The 19,497-nt window shown below is 45.8% G+C and overlaps 1 protein-coding gene across 1 annotated transcript in view; it reads left to right on the forward strand.

The window, feature by feature from the left end:
• The window catches only part of YWHAZ (tyrosine 3-monooxygenase/tryptophan 5-monooxygenase activation protein zeta), a 46,592-nt gene extending 27,325 nt beyond the window's left edge, over positions 1-19,267 (forward strand). Inside the window, exons 3-6 of the mRNA XM_074986841.1 lie at positions 10,491-10,614; positions 15,469-15,632; positions 15,732-15,827; positions 18,211-19,267. Coding sequence (XP_074842942.1) covers positions 10,491-10,614; positions 15,469-15,632; positions 15,732-15,827; positions 18,211-18,270 — 444 coding nt within the window. The 3' untranslated portion in view covers positions 18,271-19,267. The remainder of the gene's footprint in view (positions 1-10,490; positions 10,615-15,468; positions 15,633-15,731; positions 15,828-18,210) is intronic.
• The last annotated feature ends 230 nt before the right edge of the window (positions 19,268-19,497 follow it).

Here is a 19,497-nt window from a genome sequence, read left to right on the forward strand (position 1 = left end):
GGGGGTTAGATGTTTACCCAGGATAAGCTCCCTGGCTACCCGTTTTAGATAGGATAACTTGTGAGGGATATAAACCTCCTTGTTTCAGTATGTGCTACTCCATTATCTGCCAGTAGTTGAACAGTAATGCATATCTCTTTCATTTAGGGTGTGTTGAGGGAGTTGTTACACCTTCTGAAGCATTTTTAGTGGCCACTGTACTGGAGCAGAACTAAAGAATTTCTATGCTAGATTAGCTTTATCCCTTTTAAGATCATCAGTGTGTTCAGTGGGCTGATGAGGGTATAATCTTGTATTGCTACCTGGCTGAACCTTGAAAACAGGAGTTTGTTTATTTAAAGATAGTCACCATGGACAAGCGATATTTTGCATCTTGTCAGGAGTAGATCTTGAGCCTGGGACTATAAACTTTCATGAGTTTGCAATGCTAACCTAAAGAATGGTGCAATGTCTTCAGTTCTTTGGCTACTAGACAAACTCTTCTGTAGCACTTACAATTACAGATGTATCTTGTGGCCAAAAGATGAGATTCTGAAGTGACAACCGTTCACAATATTGAACTGTAGATTGAGGCAATAAATATGAAAAACCTAGGTAAAACATATTGGTTTTGCAGCCTGGATGTTTATGAAAATGCTGTAACAGCCTCTTACATTGAGGAGACTGAAAAGAGCCAGCTCACTTGCATTGTATGCAACAGATTCTTGAATTGCAAATTTCCTCATTGGCATTTCTGATAGTCCTGGCAGAGCCTCTATCAGAGTATCAGTAGATTGGACTGTGTCTACTTCATGGTCGTAAAATGGTGGCATAGATCAACTGGCAAACTCAAAGCTTAAATCAGTTTAATAAAAGCTTTGGGTATCACATCTGTCCTGAGTCCTCTTGCTAACTTCTGTTTTTACCAAGACTTTATTTTAAATTATCCTCTCCCCTTGTTGCTGTGAAATATCCATGGAAACTGGATACATTTACTATACAGACTAAATATTGAAACTTCCAGGGCAGTTGGTTATATCTAAGGATTACTAAAATGGAGAATTGTTTTTTCTAACTTTAAATGTTACTTGTAACAAACATATGTTTTTAAAAACATCAACTTTAATGTTCCTCCCATGAGTATAGCTTTTCTAGAAGTGTTGCACAGTACTTTGCCCATTCTCTTATTGTTAAGAAAAGTACTCGTCCTCATAAGACTTTTTAGCCTTATGCTTTTCTCGAGCTCTGGTACCTAAGCAACTTTTCTCATTAGCAGAAGATTTTTTCTAAAAAAGATAGTTTGACAATATTCTCAAGTAATTTTTTCATAATAGAGGACTTTCATTTTCAAAGCAGTTGTGGCTACATTGCTAATATCTCAGACTGATATTACTGACTATATAAGAAGCTTTTTAATTAATAAGCGTTTCTACCTTCAGTTCAAATGCAGCCCTTCACTTGGCTGTCAGCAAACAAAACTATTAAGCAGTGGATAATTTAGAATTTCACCTGGAGCTGTGGCAGTGGGGAGTTAATCATAAAAGGGTATGAATGATACTGTTTGCCACTTGCCAGACTTCATGGGAGAAGCTAGTTATTCTTCTGCATAGCTGGGAGAATATTACCAAAAACTACTTCTAGGAGTAATTGCTATTTCTTGACATTTGTAACTGTGACTGTATAGATATGGTTTGTCTAGGGGTAGGAGGACTTTGCATACCAACGAACTATTTGCATACTGACTAATCTGGTGGACATTCATTTAGGGAATGTACTTAAGAATGAATGGACAGGCTCTTTTTCTTGAGTTTTTGATTGAAGCATCACCACTGAATTTAATGAAAACTGCAGAGTCTTTGCACTTAAGAAAAGCAAGTAGTATTAAATTTAAATTTTGAAGGATGCCTGGTTCAGACAAAAATTTGGGAGTTCTTGCTAGTTCTCTAACTTGCTTTTGGTTCAGATCTTTGCCCCCAGGATTTGCCCTGCTGCTACCATTCATCACACCAAAAAGAGCTCACCAGTGAGCTTGTGTCTTGTTAAACATCTGTAGGAGTTGATAACTACTTCATAGGGGCTGAGAAGATGCTGTGAGACTCGCTAATCATTTGGAAGATGCTAGAAATATGTAGTATGCAAACTACATCAGTGGACTTTCTCTGATCTTCTTCAAGAATAGACAATAGCCCTTCTTTCTTCCTCGAGTGTCCCCGTGGGTGCTCCACGATAAGTGTCGGGCTCGCCCCGGAGCCGCAGATCGGATCTTTCCAGCAGTTTCTGCCGGACCGCGCATGTGCCGGCGCACGCCGCTCCCTTGCGTGCTCCCGGCCACGTGCACGATCCGGTCACCGCCAGTTCCTCCTTAACCGCCATCGGCTGCAGACTGAATCCGCTCAGGCTGTGGCCAGAGTCAGCGTATTTAGTTTTCAGAGTTTTTTAGAGTTTCTTTTCAGAGTTCTTAGTTAGATTTTTTTTTTTTTTTTGCAATAAAGAAACATATATATGTTTCTTTATTGCAAAAAAAAAAAAAATCTAAGTAGAAAGCCTTAGTAAACGAGAAGGAGGAGCGGAGGCAACCCGGGGACGTGAAGGCCAGTAGGCTTCCTGCTGCGGCAGGCTGGGGTCTGTGAGAGGGGAACAGGCACAGAGAAGGTGCTAAGTACCCTATTAACAGCTCAAAGACTCACCGCAATGTCCTCTTCAGGATTCAAGAAGTGTGAGTCGTGCTGTGAAGCCATGCCGGCCTCTGATGGGCACAGTCAATGTATTAGGTGCCTGGGGGCATCACACGTCACCCAGAAATGCTCCTTTTGTGCAAAGCTCACGGCCAGAGCCAGAAAGGATAGAGAAATGCAGCTGAAAATGCTGCTGTTTGATAAGGCCCTCCAGCCAGACATGCCGGAGAGGCCTCAACTGGAGGGACCCACAGGGCTCCACAAAAGGAAGGCGGTGTCCCTCACCCCCCTCGGTGCAGAAACGGAGGAAGCTCTCTCCAGCCCGATCCCTGCCGGCAGCCACAGCGAGCGGGACGGGCGTAGCGCACAGCCCCGAGCCGCAGTCACAAACAAGTGGCAGCACGGCAGCGCACATGGCAGAGGCTGAGCCTCTGATTACTAAGCAGCTGGCCTGCGCAGTGTTCAGAGTGGCGGCCAGGCAAGCGCCGGAACCGGCGGCACTGCTGCAAGTGGCACAGACCCCCGCGGCGCCAACGGTGCAGGGCCAACAGGCACGCAGCCTGCAGGCACCGGAGGAGACCATCCGCACGGCACCGCAGATAAGCGTGCCGAGCGCAGCGCCGACAGCAGGGCCGAGATCCCCGGCACAGGAAGAGGCGGAGCCAGCCCCGCAGGGGAGGGGAAAGGCAGCAGCGAAAACCTGGCACCGCAGCCGTTCTCTGGACAGGGCTGCAGGGCTGCTCTCAATAAGTCCTCCCCTTATGCTGTGAACACCAACCAGGAGAACATGGGTCTCCCCCAGCCTACCCAGAGCCGCCTTCTCCGTTCCCCCAACCAGCGTCACCATGGCTCGGGCCACCCTCGCCCTTTCTGGGATTTGACCCCCTGGAGTACTATCACAAACCAGTTTCACCATTGTCTGTCATCCAGACGATCTCGCTCCCCCAGACATCGGGGGGTATGCACCTCGAGAGTGGTCCAGGTCTCCATCCCAGGAACCGTGCCCGTGCTGCCACGGTCATCCTTATCACGCTGGGCATAGACACCACAGGCATACACCCAGGGGCAGGTCCCCCTCGACCGCCCAGTACCCCCGTGGGCACTCACGGATGGGGACGAAAACACAGTTGTCTCAAGGGGAGTTGATTTTGGAACCCCGAGATTTTCCCTCGCAAGCCTCCAGTGAGAGGGTGTACCACCGACAGCAGAACCCCGAGAGTTCCAGGGAGGCTTACCCCAGTGGTTCCTCCTTGTCCTCCCCCGACGAGGCTACGGCCCCCGGGGATGTTGTGCCCCCCCCCCCCCCCCCCGGACGACCTCAGTTTTAGGAGCTGTTTAAAAGGGTGGCTTTCACGCAAGGCATCCAAACAGCAGAGGTGCAGGAGAAGCACCACAAGCTCCTCAAAACCTGAGGCCTCCGGCCTCGTCCAAAATTGCTGTCCCGCTCGATGAAGGAATCATGGAGTCTGCTACGACTATATGGCAGACCCTGGCTTCCACTCCACCTATAAACAAGAGGGCGGATAAGAAATACTTTGTCCCGGCGAAGGGCATGGAGTTCCTGTTTAGTCACCCACAACCAAATTCACTGGTGGTAGAATCGTCTCAGCAGAGAGCCAAGACTTCCCAGTACAAAGCGGGGGGAACGGACAGAGATGCCAAGAAGCTAGAGCTATTCAGCAGAAAGGTATACTCCTCCTCTACCCTGCTGTTGAGAGTGGCAAATTATGCAGCACATCTAGCGAACCACAATTTCGACAGTTACTCTAGGCTTACTTCTCTCATGGATTCACTTCCAGAAGATAAGAAGCCGGTGCTGAAGGCCATCGTGCAAGAGGGCTATGCAGCTTCGAGGACAGGAGTCCAGGTCGCCCTGGACGTAGCGGACACAGCGGCGCGCTCTACGGCTACGGCAGTATTCATGCGCAGGGAATCCTGGCTTCAGACATCGGGCATCCCGAGGGATCTGCAGGCAAAAATTGTCGATCTCCCCTTTGACACGCAGAAGTTGTTTGCAGAGACAATTGATTCAGTCCTTCATTCCAGTAGAGACTCAAGAGCTACACTCAGAACCCTGGGTATTTATACCCCTCCATACAGAAAGAAAAAGTATTACTCTCAACAAAGGCGATACCCGTACCCACCTCAGCGTGCTCAGTACCAATGGGGCTACGACCGAGGGCGGCATCAACAGCAACAACAGTATAGAACTCCTAGGCGACGTTCCCAACAGAGCCGTGCATACTTGGGGCAGGGCCAAAGGCAACAAGTTTGACGGACAGGTCGAGGGCTGCACTATGACTAGCATTGCGCAATGCCATCCACATTTAATGTTCCATCATCTCCTCCGACCGTTCCACTCACAGTGGCAGAAGATCACCACAGACAAATGGGTACTGGAGATCATAGCCACGGGTTACGTGATCCCCTTTCAGTCGCTCCCACCGTCAAGACCTCCGCCCAGGCCTCATCCCAGGGATGCCTCCCACGAAGCGAAACTCAAGCAGGAGGTGGACCATCTTATGCTCATAGGGGCGGTGGAAAGAGTGCCGGAGCGACTCCAGGGGAAAGGGTTTTATTCACGATACTTCCTCACAGAGAAGAAAACATGAGGCTGGAGGCCCATCTTAGATCTTCGAGGCCTCAACCGGTACTTGCGCAAACAACGCTTTCGGATGATCACAGTCGCCTCTATACTCACGGCACTGGACGATGGAGGTTGGTTTGCAGCCCTTGACTTACAAGATGCGTATTTTCATATAACAATCCACCCGGCTCACAGACGTTTTCTCTGGTTTATGGTCGGCAAAGAACATTTCCAAGACAAGGTTCTGCCGTTCGGCCTCTCCTCGGCCCCCAGAGTCTTTACCAAGACCCTGGCAGTGGTGTCAGCCTACCTGCACAGACGGGGTGTTTATATTCCCATATCTGGATGACTGCCTACTGAATGGGGCCTCGAAGGCAGAGGTGCTACGCATGATACGCGTAACAGCAAACATGTTTTCTTCGCTGGGCCTGGTCATCAACCTTGCGAAATCAAAGATCAACCCCACACAGGACAGAGTTCATAGGGGCACACACAAACTCTATCACAGCAAGGGTTTATCTACCCGACGCTCGCTTTCGCGCCATCGGTTCCATAGTACAAGTCATTACATACAGCCCCACGGTGCCGGTTTTAACGTGCTTGCAGCTGTTAGGCCACATGGCAGCGGCAACGTTCGTGGTACAGAACGCCAGATTGCATATGCGCAACCTGCAACATTGGCTCAACCTGGAACATTGGCTGGCGAGCGTCTACAAGCCGGCATCCCACACCATCCGCAGGGTGGTGTCACCCACGATAGAGGTGCACAGATCTGTGGAATGGTGGGTAAACCCCAAGAACATGCCAACAGGGGTACCCTTTCACCAACCACAAATCTCTATTTTTCTCACCACCGACGCCTCCCACATAGAGTGGGGAGCACACATTGGCAAAAAGGTGACGCAAGGACTGTGGTCCCCTACGGAACAGTCACTGCATATAAATATACTGGAGCTCAGAGCAGTGTTCAACGCCTGCAAACACTTTCAAGACCACATATAAGGCAAGGTAGTCGGGATCAATACAGACAATACCTCCACCATGTTTTATATAAATCGACAAGGCGGAGCTCGATCCCGTGCCTTATGTGCGGAAGCAGTCCAGCTGTGGAACTGGTGCATCGCCAACAATATAACGTTGAAAGACTCGTACTTACCAGGTGCTCACAACGTGAAGGCAGACCAGCTGAGCAGGCGCTTCACACTCACACATGAGTGGCAGATCCGCTCCGATCTGCTATGACCGATCTTTCATGCATGGGGATTTCCCCAGATAGACCTGTTTGCCCCTCAGCACGACAAGAAGTGCCCCCAATACTGCTCCAGGGCAGGACTGGGGCGGGGGTCCCTGGGGGAACGCGTTTGCGATTTCGTGGAAGGGCCCCCTGCTTTATGCGTTTTCCCCCCACAGTGTTCATCCACAAGGTCCTGCAGAAAGCCAGGAGGGAGAGAGCCCGCATGATCCTAGTGGTCCCAACATGGGATCGACAGCAATGGTTCCCCTTGCTTCTGCGCGTGTCGGATCGTCCACCACTTCCCCTTCCGGTGGCGCCAGACCTGCTCATGCAGGCCCAGGGGTCCGTAGTGCATCCACACCCCCGAGGCCTGCGCCTACAAGCATGGTTAATCCATGGCTCAGCTCCCTAGAAAGTACATGTACGGAGGGAGTACAACAAGTCCTGGAAAGTAGCCGAAGGATCTCCACCAGGAAGGCCTACAAGCAGAAATGGACTCGATTCACTGCATGGTGTTCCACCAAGCAGTTAGCTCCTCTTGAGGTGCCTATACCTGTCATACTAGAATACTTACTGGACCTCAAGAGAGGTGGGCTCTCCCTCTCCTCGTTGAAGGTCCATCTCGCTGCTATATCGGCTTTTTGGCATGAGGAGGAAGGGCCCGCGGTGTTTGCCCATCCTATTGTTACCAGGTTCCTGAAGGGGCCGGTAAACCTGTACCCCCCTCAGAAACCGCTTCCACCATTGTGGAGCTTGGACCTGGTACTCAGCGTGCTAACGGGACCACCGTTTGAACCCTTAGCCACAGTTTCCCTCCGTCTCCTTACTGTAAAGACAACCTTCCTTCTTGCAATCACGTCAGCTTGCAGGGTGAGTGAGCTCGCAGCAGTTATGGCAACGCTGCCCTGCACCGTATTCTCAAAGGAGGCGGTAACCTTACGGCTGCACCCAGCCTTCGTTCCAAAAGTTTCTTCAGAGTTCCATCTTAACAAACCTATAGTTTTACCCTCGTTTTACCCAAAGCCTCATAGCTCCAGCAAGGAGGCACACCTGCACCTCCTGGACGTGAGGAGGGCGTTGGCCTTCTACATAGACAGGACTAAGTCCTTCCGGAAAACGGACAGACTCCTAGTCTCTCCCTCTCCCAGGTCAAAAGGAGAGGGTCTCTCTTCACAGAGAATCTCGAAGCACATTGTGTCCTGCATAAAGATGTGCTACGAACTTCAAAAAACTCCTTTACTGGCCCCGCCTAGGGCTCACTCCACCGGGGCGGTGGCGGCATCAACAGTCTTTTTTCAAGGGCATCGCGCTAAAAGACATCTGCAGAGTGGCGACCTGGTCGTCCTACGACACCTTCGCCAAGCATTATGCCCTACACCGGGTATTCCAAGAGGATACCCGCCTCTCGACAGCGCTCCTTTCGGGGGCAAGCTGCACATAAACCGATTACCCACCTCCTTTCTTGGGTTACTGCTGGGTAGTCACCTATCGTGGAGCACCCACGGGGACACTCGAAGAAAGAGAAGTTACTCACCGTAGTAATGATGGTTCTTCGAGATGTGTCCCCGTGGGTGCTCCACCACCCGCCCATCCTCCCCACTTCGGATCTCTGTTTGGTGTTTTTCAGGAGCATCCGAGGCGGTTGGTCAAGGAACTGGCAGGGACTGGAGCGCGCACGTGGCCGGGAGCGCGCACGGGAGCAGCGCGCGCCGGTGCATGCGCGGTCCGGCAGAAACTGCTGGAAAGATCCGATCTGCGGCGCCGGGGCGAGCCCAACACCTAATCGTGGAGCACCCACGGGGACACATCTCGAAGAACCATCATTACTGTGGTGAGTAACTTCTCTTTCTGGTCCGATTCTTGCTTCCCACCCCACTAACATCCTGACTGCCGCAGTCTGCTGGATGACGAGGAGGAGAGACATTTGGCTTAAAGATGATTTCATAGTGAATTTGAGAGGTGTTAGTTTCAAGTCATACTAAATTCACAACTTATGAAAATTGATAGCAATACTTTTAAAAAGAGGGTTATTACATCCTTTAATTGGTTCAGTTCTCCCATCACTTGCCCAATGATAAGCATTTTTTCTTGCTACTTCACATGCTGTTTGACAAATCTGATACCACAGAAGCCAATATAAGAGTGCAGTATGAGTGTATTGTGAATATGGGGAAAATGTTTTCCCTAGAAGGATATATTTATGCTGCTTCTGTTCCAGCTAATCTCCCAGGTCAGTTGTGTAGTAGTAAGTGTTGCAGAACAGTCCTTAGTTCTGGAGTCTTGAATTTCATTTATATTGCCACCTCTCAATTCTATCATGAGTTTGAAAGAATAAACTAAGAACAGAGAGTAGGAAAGCAGAAATGTTCATTCAAAGCTGTTGCTAGTTAATAATCTCATGTCAGACTTTAACATTACGTGCCCAGGTATCCTTAGTTGATACCATTTGTAACTGCCTCTAAAATCTCAGTCAACTTTAGAGAAGTACTACGACTAATATTTTCAACTTGGGCATTAGACACCTAAAGAAGTAGCCTTCATTCTTGGAAGAAAACTGAGCCAATTACATAGGTGCCTAGTTTTAAGCACACGTGTTGAAGGAAGATACTGACTACAATGCTAAATCTGAAATGTACTGAAAAGTCAAGGAACAGGTAGCAGAGATGACAGTGGTGTAACATACAGAATAATGTCCCAATATACCATGCAGTTAATACTACTGGGCTTAAAATTATCAAGGTGAATAGTGGTGTTGAGACAAGTACTGCAGTGTTTTTAATAGTGCAGCTTACACTATTTCTGGTCAGAATCTAACTAATCTCCAAATTTGGGATTTTCAGTAGTGACTTCTGGAAGATCATTTGAGAACAAGTACTTGTAATGTTTATCTTTCTGTTCATATTTGAAGTAGTATGCAGGCATACTGTCCGCGGGTGGATTCCATCAATATAATCACTTAAATATCTGAATTGAATTGTATTCAGATTGAGAGGGGTTTAAAACCAAGCATTAACTACAATACTTTGTAATTAACGTCTTATGTGCAGCATGAATTGCTCTTTTTCGAGGTACCATTTCCTCCGTCAGAGAACCCATTTTAAATCAAAGGATTAAGGAAGAATATGGTAGAACAAGTCAAAAATTACTCATATTACACACAGGTTTTAGGTACTATGTAATAAGTGACTTGAAATGAATGTAAACTTGTTCTGTAGCCTGGGAGATAGACTTCACGTTGTAGCTATATAAGCACTAATGCAGATACACTTGAACCTCCGTAATCTGTATCTCTAATCCAGGAATTCCTGTTCAGACCATGGTTGAGGGGAGGAGGAAGCAGCTCTGTGGGCTTGGAGAACAGCAGTGCAGTAAAGTTCTTTTCCAGAGGTGTTTCTCTGCCACTCCTACAGTGGCATGGGGGTAGTGGCTGGGTGCAGAGCCATGTGTGTCCCTGGGAGCAAGGGCATCTCATGCCCAGACCTTGCATTTCCATGCCCTCAGACGCCTTCTCTTCCAGACCCTGCACCCTCCTTCTCTCCCTGACCTCGTATGTATTGCTGTATGTTACGTGTGAAGGAAAAATTAGTTGCTTTGCAAAATGATTTTATTTTCAACCTCATAACGAAAAGTATGCATGAAGACCCATGGTCCAGAAAATTCCATAATCAACACAACCTATTTTCCCAAGGTTCCTGTATTAGAAGTTCGTGTGCTGTCATAGTGGAAAAAAATCTCCCCGTTTTGTGAAGCTTACTCTGTCATGAAGTGGAGTTTCATGGGCAGTTCCCATCTTCAGTTATTTTGAATTGTTGAATCCTATGGACCTAAACCAGTTCCTTCTATGCATCAAAACACTGCATATTCAGCAAGAAGTGGATAAAAGCTAGGCAGACTAAAGCTTATCAATCAGATTTTCTTGACTTTTTGGAAAACCCCTCAATAGAAATAAGTTGATGGATCTATAATATTGTTGAGTGCTGTGGCTGTATTAAAGCATACTCTGTTTTCATTTTAGTCTCTGTTGGAAAAGTTCCTGATTCCTAATGCTTCTCAAGCAGAAAGTAAAGTATTCTATTTGAAAATGAAAGGAGACTACTACCGTTACTTGGCTGAGGTTGCTGCAGGGGATGACAAGAAAGGTACAGTATGACCACTTGTCTCTCTCTTTATTCCTGAAGATTATTAATATTAAGTAGCATTTTAAATGGTTTAGCTGTGTAATTATAGAAATTCTCCATTTACTTTCTAAATGAGTAGCTCTCAAAGGAGCGTCACCAGGGATTCTCCTTATGGTCAGGATTTACAAAGCATACTTGAGGAAAATGTGGATAGTTGTGGAACACTCCTGAAGCATTCAACCCTTTTAATTATGCATAGGTGAAGCCCTCATTTCAGAACTGAGATGTTTGCTTTGCCCCAGCCATCTAAGTTCATAGTTCTGCTATTGCAGAATTGTGGATGGGGACAGAACCTTATCTGTTCTCGACTAGGCTTAATGTTCAGGATGGAACCCACCTGGAAAGGGAGGGAGCTAATCACCCAGACTCATGAGGTACTGGAGTGAGAATTCTCTTAAGCTAAGGAAGATCTGACCTCCAATTTATCTGGCCACTTGTAATGTCTCAGCCACCTTGAGTCTTCATATGAAAACTGGTTTGTCTCCTTAAACTGCAGGTAGTTGGTTGCCTTAACCTGAAATTCAGTATTACCATTAAAAGGTAGTAAATATCTCTGAATGGTACCATGCTATTGCCTAAAAGCTTTAAAGGCTTGATGGAACAAGACCTGAGTTGCTTTGATTATACTGTCGGAAGGGGTAGCCATGTTAATCTGGATCTGCAAAAGCAAGGAGATGTCCTGTGGCACCTTATAGACTAAGGTTATATTTCTGTTAGTCTATAAGGTTCCACAGGACTCCTTGTTGCTTTTGATTATACTAGCATAGACTCCTTGGGGTGCTCAGATTGTACATTTAGCAGTCCACTTTTACCAGTTATACAAAAATGCTCAGATTCTGCTGTCCGTATCCTTCAGTCCATGAACCTACCAGCTTTATCTTCAGTGCTAAAACCTGTTGGACAGTTTTTCCATCTTTTCAGTTAAATTCACAACCTGAGCGTACACACCTCTGGAATAGACTCACCATATAATTTGTTGACTTGTGAGAACTAAGCTTGGGACATTTATCATGGTCAACTGCCATTGAGCACTTAGGCTATGGCCACATTTGGTCAAAATTTTGAAAGGGCCATGCTAATGGCCAAATTGGAGGATACTAATGAGACGCTGAAATGAATATTCAGCACCTCGTTAGCATGCTGCTGGCTGTGGCACTTTAAAAGTGCCATGTTTTGGCTACATGGGGGTCCTTTTCGAAAGGACCCTGCAGACTTCAAAATCCCCTTATTCCTGTCAGCTGGTAGGAATAAGGGGATTTCAAAGTCTGCGGGGTCCTTTCGAAAAGGACCCCCATGTAGCAAGCCTCATGCAATTGAAACATGGCACTTCCGAAGTGCCGCGGCCAGCAGCATGCTAACAAGGCGCTGAATATTCATTTCAGCGCCTCATTAGTATTCTCCAATTTGGCCATTAGCACGGCCCTTTCAAAATTTTGTCCAAATGTGGCCACAGCCTTAGTGTCAGAACTTTAAAGAATTCTTTGCACCACTGAATCCCAAGTAGCAGCAACAGTGTGAAATATCCAGATCTAGAAATTATTGCAGTCCCATAAATTGGACTGCTTATTGTTTCAGAAATTAATTCTATTTACTGTATCTGCATAGGTACAAACTTGTAGTAATTTAGCATATAGATTAGTAAGGGTGGATGGTGCCACTACAGCTTAGTTTTAGTTTTTGATGGTCCACACACTTAGGCTACGTCTACACGTGCCCCAAACTTCGAAATGGCCACGCAAATGGCCATTTTGAAGTTCACTAATGAAGCGCTGAACTGCATATTCAGCGCTTCATTAGCATGCGGGCGGCAGCGGCGCTTCGAAATTGACGCGCCTCCTTTTCGAAAGGACGCCGCCTACTTCGAAGTCCCCTTATCCCCATGAGCTCATGGGAATAAGGGGACTTCGAAGTAGGCGGCGTCCTTTCGCAAAGGAGCCCCATCTGGACGAGCCACGCGGCAGCAAGACGCGTCAATTTCGAAGCGCCGCTGCCGCCCACATGCTAAAGAAGTGCTGAATATGCATTTCAGCGTTTCATTAGTAAACTTCGAAATGGCCATTTGCGTGGCCATTTCGAAGTTTGGGGCACGTGTAGACATGGCCTTAGCTTGTCAGCAGTTGTGTTTTTTTTTTTTTGTTTAAGTATTGGATAAGTGCAGTAAGTCTATGGGCAGGGGGAGGTGGAGGCTAAGAGAAGCTGTCTTTCTAATCCTGGCCCCTAACACGTTGTGGTAAGTTTGGTCACAAACTGTTTAGAACCGATTTTGCATTGAGCCCTAACTGAATAACACATGGAGCCAGTACAAAGGCACCAAAACAGTACCTAGAGAATAGGTGTCTTCAAAAAATAAGATCTCCCCAAGTTACATATTAGCCCTTGGCTACTTATGTCAGGGGAAACGTTTCATAAAGCAGTTGCAAATGGGCTTATAATCCTAATTGTGAGAGCAACGTTAATCTGCACTGCTGCTGGCCCTGTCTATAATAAGAGGTGTATATGGAATATTTTGCATCATTAAAGTGGCCTTGTCCGCTGACCTTGTATGCTAAACTTTTTCTGCCTTGCCCTTCGAAGTACGGTTAGATCATCTCTAATGTGGCACTCTTCAGACCTGACCTTGGCCAAGCTAGAAAAGCTTCCAAATGAAGGGAGGTCCATGCAGAGTGCCAGCAGATATGGGAGGATGTTGCAGCCACCCCCAAGCTTTGTGTTTAGCATGGCCCCACACCCAGGGGCCCAAGTCACCAGACCTGTTGCTGCTGCCTTAAGTCCTAGCCACTGGTTCCTTGTCAGCTCCAGTGCCCCTGCTCCACCCCACCATCTCTCATCTCCACCCACACCCTCCTCTGAGTGTATCCTGTCTCCAGTTCCCACCTCCTTCCTGAGCTTGAACAGCTCTGCAGAGGCAGGAGAGAAGTTGCTGTGTACAGAGCCACCGATGTGGTGGGTGGGGGAAGCAGATGGAGGAGGTTGACACAGGTTTTTCCCTGTGAGCGTTCAGTCCCAGAGCAGCCACGGAGTCGCCATCGATGCTAGACCACAGATTTTGCTGGATGACAGAGTTGTGGGCAACGGAGTTTCAGAGTACAGTATCTGTACTATAAAAAGGCTGCAGTGCTTGGTGGCAAATACAGCTTTACATATTGACCAGTTATTTCCATCAAGACTTTAATGCTTGTTTTGCACCAAAGCTATTTGGCCATGTGTCTAACACTGAAAACTGGATAATTCTGTGAAAATATTTTTAAATATAAGACCTCCTTTTTAGTGAGGAAATCAAACCCTAACCCAGGTATGTCAAACTCAAGCCTACTGAGGGCCGCACAGACGAAAACTGATAGCGTCCATGGCCACCAAAGACAGTGTACTTATCGGAAAGCTCTACTTATTTATTAGAGGTTATATTTTAGTTAGAGTTTATAATCTTTTTCACACTTTGTTTGATTATAACACAATAATTTTAACTGAGAATGTAATGAATTTTATTTTATATTTGATATTTCATAAAATTTGTGTAAAATTGTTTATAATTTTTAATTTAAATATAAATGTAAGGCACTGGGGGCAGGGAGGGAAGAGATGGTGGGGAAAATAGTATCGATGAGAGTTAAACTGGCAGAATATGTTGGCGGACAGATAAAATGGAATAGTCAGTAGGGATATGGGGAAAATACACTGGTCTGGAGACGTGGTTGTTCAGATGGAGAGGGTGGGGGGAAGATGAGTGTTGTAGAATCAGCGGGGTGGGTAAGGTGGTGGTAGAAAGCAGAGGATAAAGTGTGAGTGCAGGTTTGAGCTAGAAAGTGAAGTGAGAGAAAAGGATTGTACAGTGAGTGGTTAGCGAGGCTGTGGAAGGACAGAGCTGGGAAAAGCTGAGAGAGGCTGGTGGGAAATGAGGTGAGTTTGTGGTGAGGTGGGTGGTTAGCCACTGAGACAACCTGCTATGAACAGGGGTCTGAGCCAGTTTGGAGCCCTCATAAAAATTGGTAGTTCTGTGACCAACCTGCTCTGTCTGCCTGGGAGTCCTGCCGGAGAGTGGGGCATGCCCCCATGTCCTGACCCCATCTCCATGGCAGCAGTAAAGGGAGGGATGGGGCATGTGCTCCAGCCCAGGGCCCTGTGACCCACTTATCCACCTCTGGCGGGGGGGCGGTGCGTGCAGGTGGCAGGCAAAGAGTGGTAGTGGAGAAAGGGCTGAGGGACTTCCTGCCTTACTGAAGAGGCTGTTGCTGAAACCATCCCTGAGGCAGTCGGCCTCACCCCAAGGCCAGCAGTGGCAGATGCTGACATTGAGCAGGAAGAGGTGGGTGGGAGTGCATAGGTGCTGCAAGCAGGTGTACAGTACCAGCAGGTTGTGGCGCAAGCCCGGGATGCTGATGATGGCAATGAGCAGCACCAAGACCTTGTAGGCGCTGGGGCTGAAGAGGGGCAGGTCCCTGCGCTGCTCCTGCTGCCCTGGGCCAGGTGTCAGGCTGCTGCATTCCTGCAGTACATGGCTTGGGGGCTGGTTGGCTGCCGTTCCTCACCCAGCAGCAGCTCCTGGCTGGCTCCTCAGCCTGCTGCTGCTCCTTGCCAGTCACTCACGGCTCCCCATGCAGGTGGGAGTAGGACAGCTGGGCTCCCCTTCCACGCACCCGAGGCTGGCGTGCGGTCTGCACTTGCGTACTTTGCAATATATTGTGGGCCTCAAAAAAACCTTCGATCGGGCTGCGTGTTTGGCGTGCTTGCCCTAACACATTTGTATTGGGTGCATAATAAAAACATAGAGCACAGTTCTGTAAGCGCATTTAAATAATTTACATGTTTTTCTTGAAGGGATAGTGGAGCAGTCACAACAGGCATACCAAGAAGCTTTTGAAATCAGTAAAAAGGAGATGCAACCAACACATCCGATTAGATTAGGTCTGGCTCTGAACTTCTCTGTGTTCTACTATGAGATTCTGAATTCCCCGGAGAAAGCCTGTTCCCTTGCAAAGACTGTAAGTTTTTAAAAAAAAAAAAAAAAAAAAAAATCGAAAGCTTTAATGTTGTGTATAATCCATTACATGGGCAGTAACGCTTTCTAAAAAACCTTCTAGGCTTTTGATGAAGCCATCGCTGAACTTGATACGTTAAGTGAAGAGTCATACAAAGACAGCACGCTAATAATGCAATTACTGAGAGACAATTTGACAGTAAGTACCATTAGAACTTGCTTGTTAAGCAAGGAATTTTATTACATGTCACTGTGAAGAGCGCACTTTGTTCATTGCCTGACTGACTAAAGCAATTAACTGGTGGCTACTATGTAATGTCTAACGTGTAGGTGAATCATGTTTGTTAGCAGCAAGTTGTTATATTCCTCAACTGAAATTTAGTTCACCTTTTTGGCCTCCAAAGGTCAGTTGACATCTTTGTTTTCTATGATGCTACAATTGACAATACCACTACATTAAAGGTCTAGAGAATGTGACCTATGAAAAAAGGTTGAAAGAACTGGGCTTGTTTAGTTTGGAAAAGAGAAGATTATGGGGAGACATGATAGCAGTTTTCAGGTATGTAAAAGGGAGTCATGAGGAGGAGGAAGAAAACTTGTTCTTCTTGGCCTCTGAGGATAGAACGAGAGGCAATGGGCTTCAACTGCAGCAAGGGAGGTTTAGGTTGGACATTAGGAAAAAGTTCCTAACTGTCAGGGCGATCAAACAGTGGAATAAATTGCTAAGGGAGGTTGTGGAATCTCTATCGCTGGATATATTTAAGAACAAGTTAGATAGATGTCTGTCAGGAATGGTTTAGATAGTACTTGGTCCTGCCATTGGGGCAGGGGGCTGGACTCAATGGCCTCTTGAGGTCCCTTCCAGTCCTAGTGTTCTATGATTGTATGATTATTGAATAACTGCGCTTTGTTACTCTTGTAAGGAATCTGGCCTTTTTGAAAACAAGCTGCAGTGGAGATCAACTTTGACTTATATCCCCTAAAATTGTATGAAAAGCTTTGATTGTAATCTTTACATCCTTTGCCAACTTTAGTTGTAGAGTTTTAGTTTTAGCTCTTCACCTTTGTTTATTGGGGTCTAGTCTGATCATATTCATAAGGCATAGACCCAAAAAGGGAGGGGGTCCCTATTGTAGTTCTAAATGGCTAATATCAAGATGAGGTGTCAGTTTCCTTTGTAAATTTTTTTAATCCACCAAATAATTTCTTGCTCATGCTGTAGAGGTGATTTTCTCCACACACACCTCTCCCGTGCCCCAGATCACTTGATATATAGGCATACAAATAAGAGGTACTTGAGCTTAGTACCCAAACCAATATAAACAAGCTTGTTTCCTTGTCTGGTCACTGGGTGTGTTTAATATGAAATGTGTCTAGAATCAGTGCTATCCCAAACATTGTGTAGGGCAGCCACAGAACAGAAGCTTTTATTGTTACTCTCTCTGACTGCTATCCACCACATTAATGTTTTCTGAAATTATTTCCTGGTGGAGATCATGGCTCAACATTTCTGTAATTTATTTTTTTGGCCAATTTTAGATATTTTCCTGTTGCTTAAAGTTTAAGAAAGGAGTATTCCCCATGTGGCATCTCCACTACGTTCAGGCCAAGAACAAGGCTACAGATCTTCCGCAGGATTCTCCACTGCCTTGCATCACACATGTGCAAAGACTGTAAACTTCTACTGTTCTGCATTTATAGCATTTTATGCTATCTCTTCACAAGAGTGATTGTTGATTTTAAGATGCATGCAAGGAAGTGAAGAATCAGACCCTTGAAGGTCTTGCAACTTGTCAGGACCTTGGCAACTAAGGGATCCAATTGCAGCTCAACCTTTTGAGGTGGAGAGGTGCTTCAGTTCATACTGAGCTAGCAGTGACTGTAAAGATGCCTGCAGAGAGGCCGAGGTGAGATAGTAACTCTCCTGGCATAAAATAGACACATTTAAACTACTTTGTGATTCGAGATATGTTGGTGATCTCTGTTCCTCACTAGAGAATAGGGAATTTTGAAATATGCCCTTTGTGTGACGTTTTCCTGTAGATTTGTGATGCTTACTCTTTATCCTGTAACTCAGATGAGAGCTTTCTGTACCTGGCACTTTCTTTCAGAGCAAGACCTGATCCTTTCTCCCTTAAAAAGGACAGTTTGTGCTCCGAATCTCACAAGGAGGCATATCCATACATAGTCTTGAATATGGGACTGGTGATAACTTAAGACTAATTTTCCTCTTGGCCTTCAGTAATAGGAAAGGCTTCAGAGGTCAAATTAAAGGTCTTAAGAGGAGGGCTAATTGTGCTGGGACTGAGTTTGAGAGGATGTTTGCTATAGGCTTAATGTTCCATGGTTTCAGAAGGCACGGGGTGGGGACGGGGCGAAGGCTGGCCTGTTAATGAGCTGATCACTGCTTCTCTGAGTAATGACAGACCCTTTGACAGCTTTCAAGGTAGACTAACTTACCCCTTGATGAAAGGCAGAAATATTGCTCATATCTTCTGAGTACTTAGCAAGAAATCAGAATGGAAGTTGGTTGTAAACATTTTTGCAAATGCAAACACTTTACTCCATTTTCTCTCAAACAGCTGTGGACATCGGATACCCAAGGAGATGAAGCTGAAGCAGGAGAAGGAGGGGAGAATTAACCAGCCTTCCAACTTTCGTCTGCCTCATTCTAAAATTTACACAGTAGACCATTTGTCACTCATGCTGTCCCACCAATAGTTTTTGTTTACGATTTATGACAGGTTTATGTTACTTCTATTTGGATTTCTATATTTCCCATGTGGTTTTATGTTTAATATTAGGGGAATAGAGCCAGTTAACATTTGGGGAATTTATCTCTTTTCATCTGAGGTGGCCAATATAGGGGTGTGAAATTTTTATACAAGTTTTACATGTTTGGCATAATACTTTGGTACATTGTGGCTTCCCACAAGGTAGCCAGGGTTTAACAGCTGCCGATGTTGAGCAAAGAAAAGTGCTTGCATATTGGTCTGTCGTGATGGAAAAAGGGATAATCAGTTGCAGCCACAAGTGTAGTTAGTGTGAGTACTTCAAAGCTGACGCATACGCTGGTTGTGGGGTAACAGATGTCCTATGGATGTTGCATGTCAAGCATGCGAAATCCTATGGAATATACAGTCAAGTGTACATCTTTGATTGCAGCTCAGAAGTGTTCCTTAAGACTGTTTTGATCACCCAGTCAACTTTCTCTAGGGAAGGGCAGAAATGGTTCACATTCCATTATTTGTAAAGTTACCTGCTGTTGCTTTCATTATTTTTGCTACACATTTTATTTGTATTTAAATGGTTTAGGCAACCTAAGAACAAATGTACAAGTAAAGATGCAGTAAAAATGAAATGCTTGATATCCATAACTACACTGTATATTGAGCACAGCAGTAAAACAAAAACCCATGTATTTAACTTTTTTAGGTTTTTTGCTTTTGTGATTTTTTGATACTTGCCTAACATGCATGTGCTGTAAAAATAGTTACCAGGGAAATAACTTGAGATGATGGCTAGCTTTGTTTAATGTCTGATGAAATTTTCATGAACTATCCAAGCATAACTGTTAAGAACATGTGTATTAAGTTGATGTAAGTGGAATAAAAGTTTTATGAATGGACTTTTCAACTACCTTCTCTGTAGCTTTCGTGTAAATCTGTATTTCTACTCGGTATTTTTTAGAGGATCTGTTAGGTATTCTTATGAAATGAGACCTGGTGAAATATATCTTAGTTATTCAAATACCAGTTTTCCCCCGACTAATAATTCTACATTCATATTTGGGTTTACTTTCCACAGGAAATGAAGTAGCAGGTTTAAGAGCTTACCTTAACTATTTTGAAAGCTGAAACTGAACTTTC

Source organism: Carettochelys insculpta, chromosome 2 (genome assembly GCF_033958435.1).
Source record: "Carettochelys insculpta isolate YL-2023 chromosome 2, ASM3395843v1, whole genome shotgun sequence".
Classification (NCBI taxonomy): Eukaryota; Metazoa; Chordata; order Testudines; family Carettochelyidae; genus Carettochelys; species Carettochelys insculpta.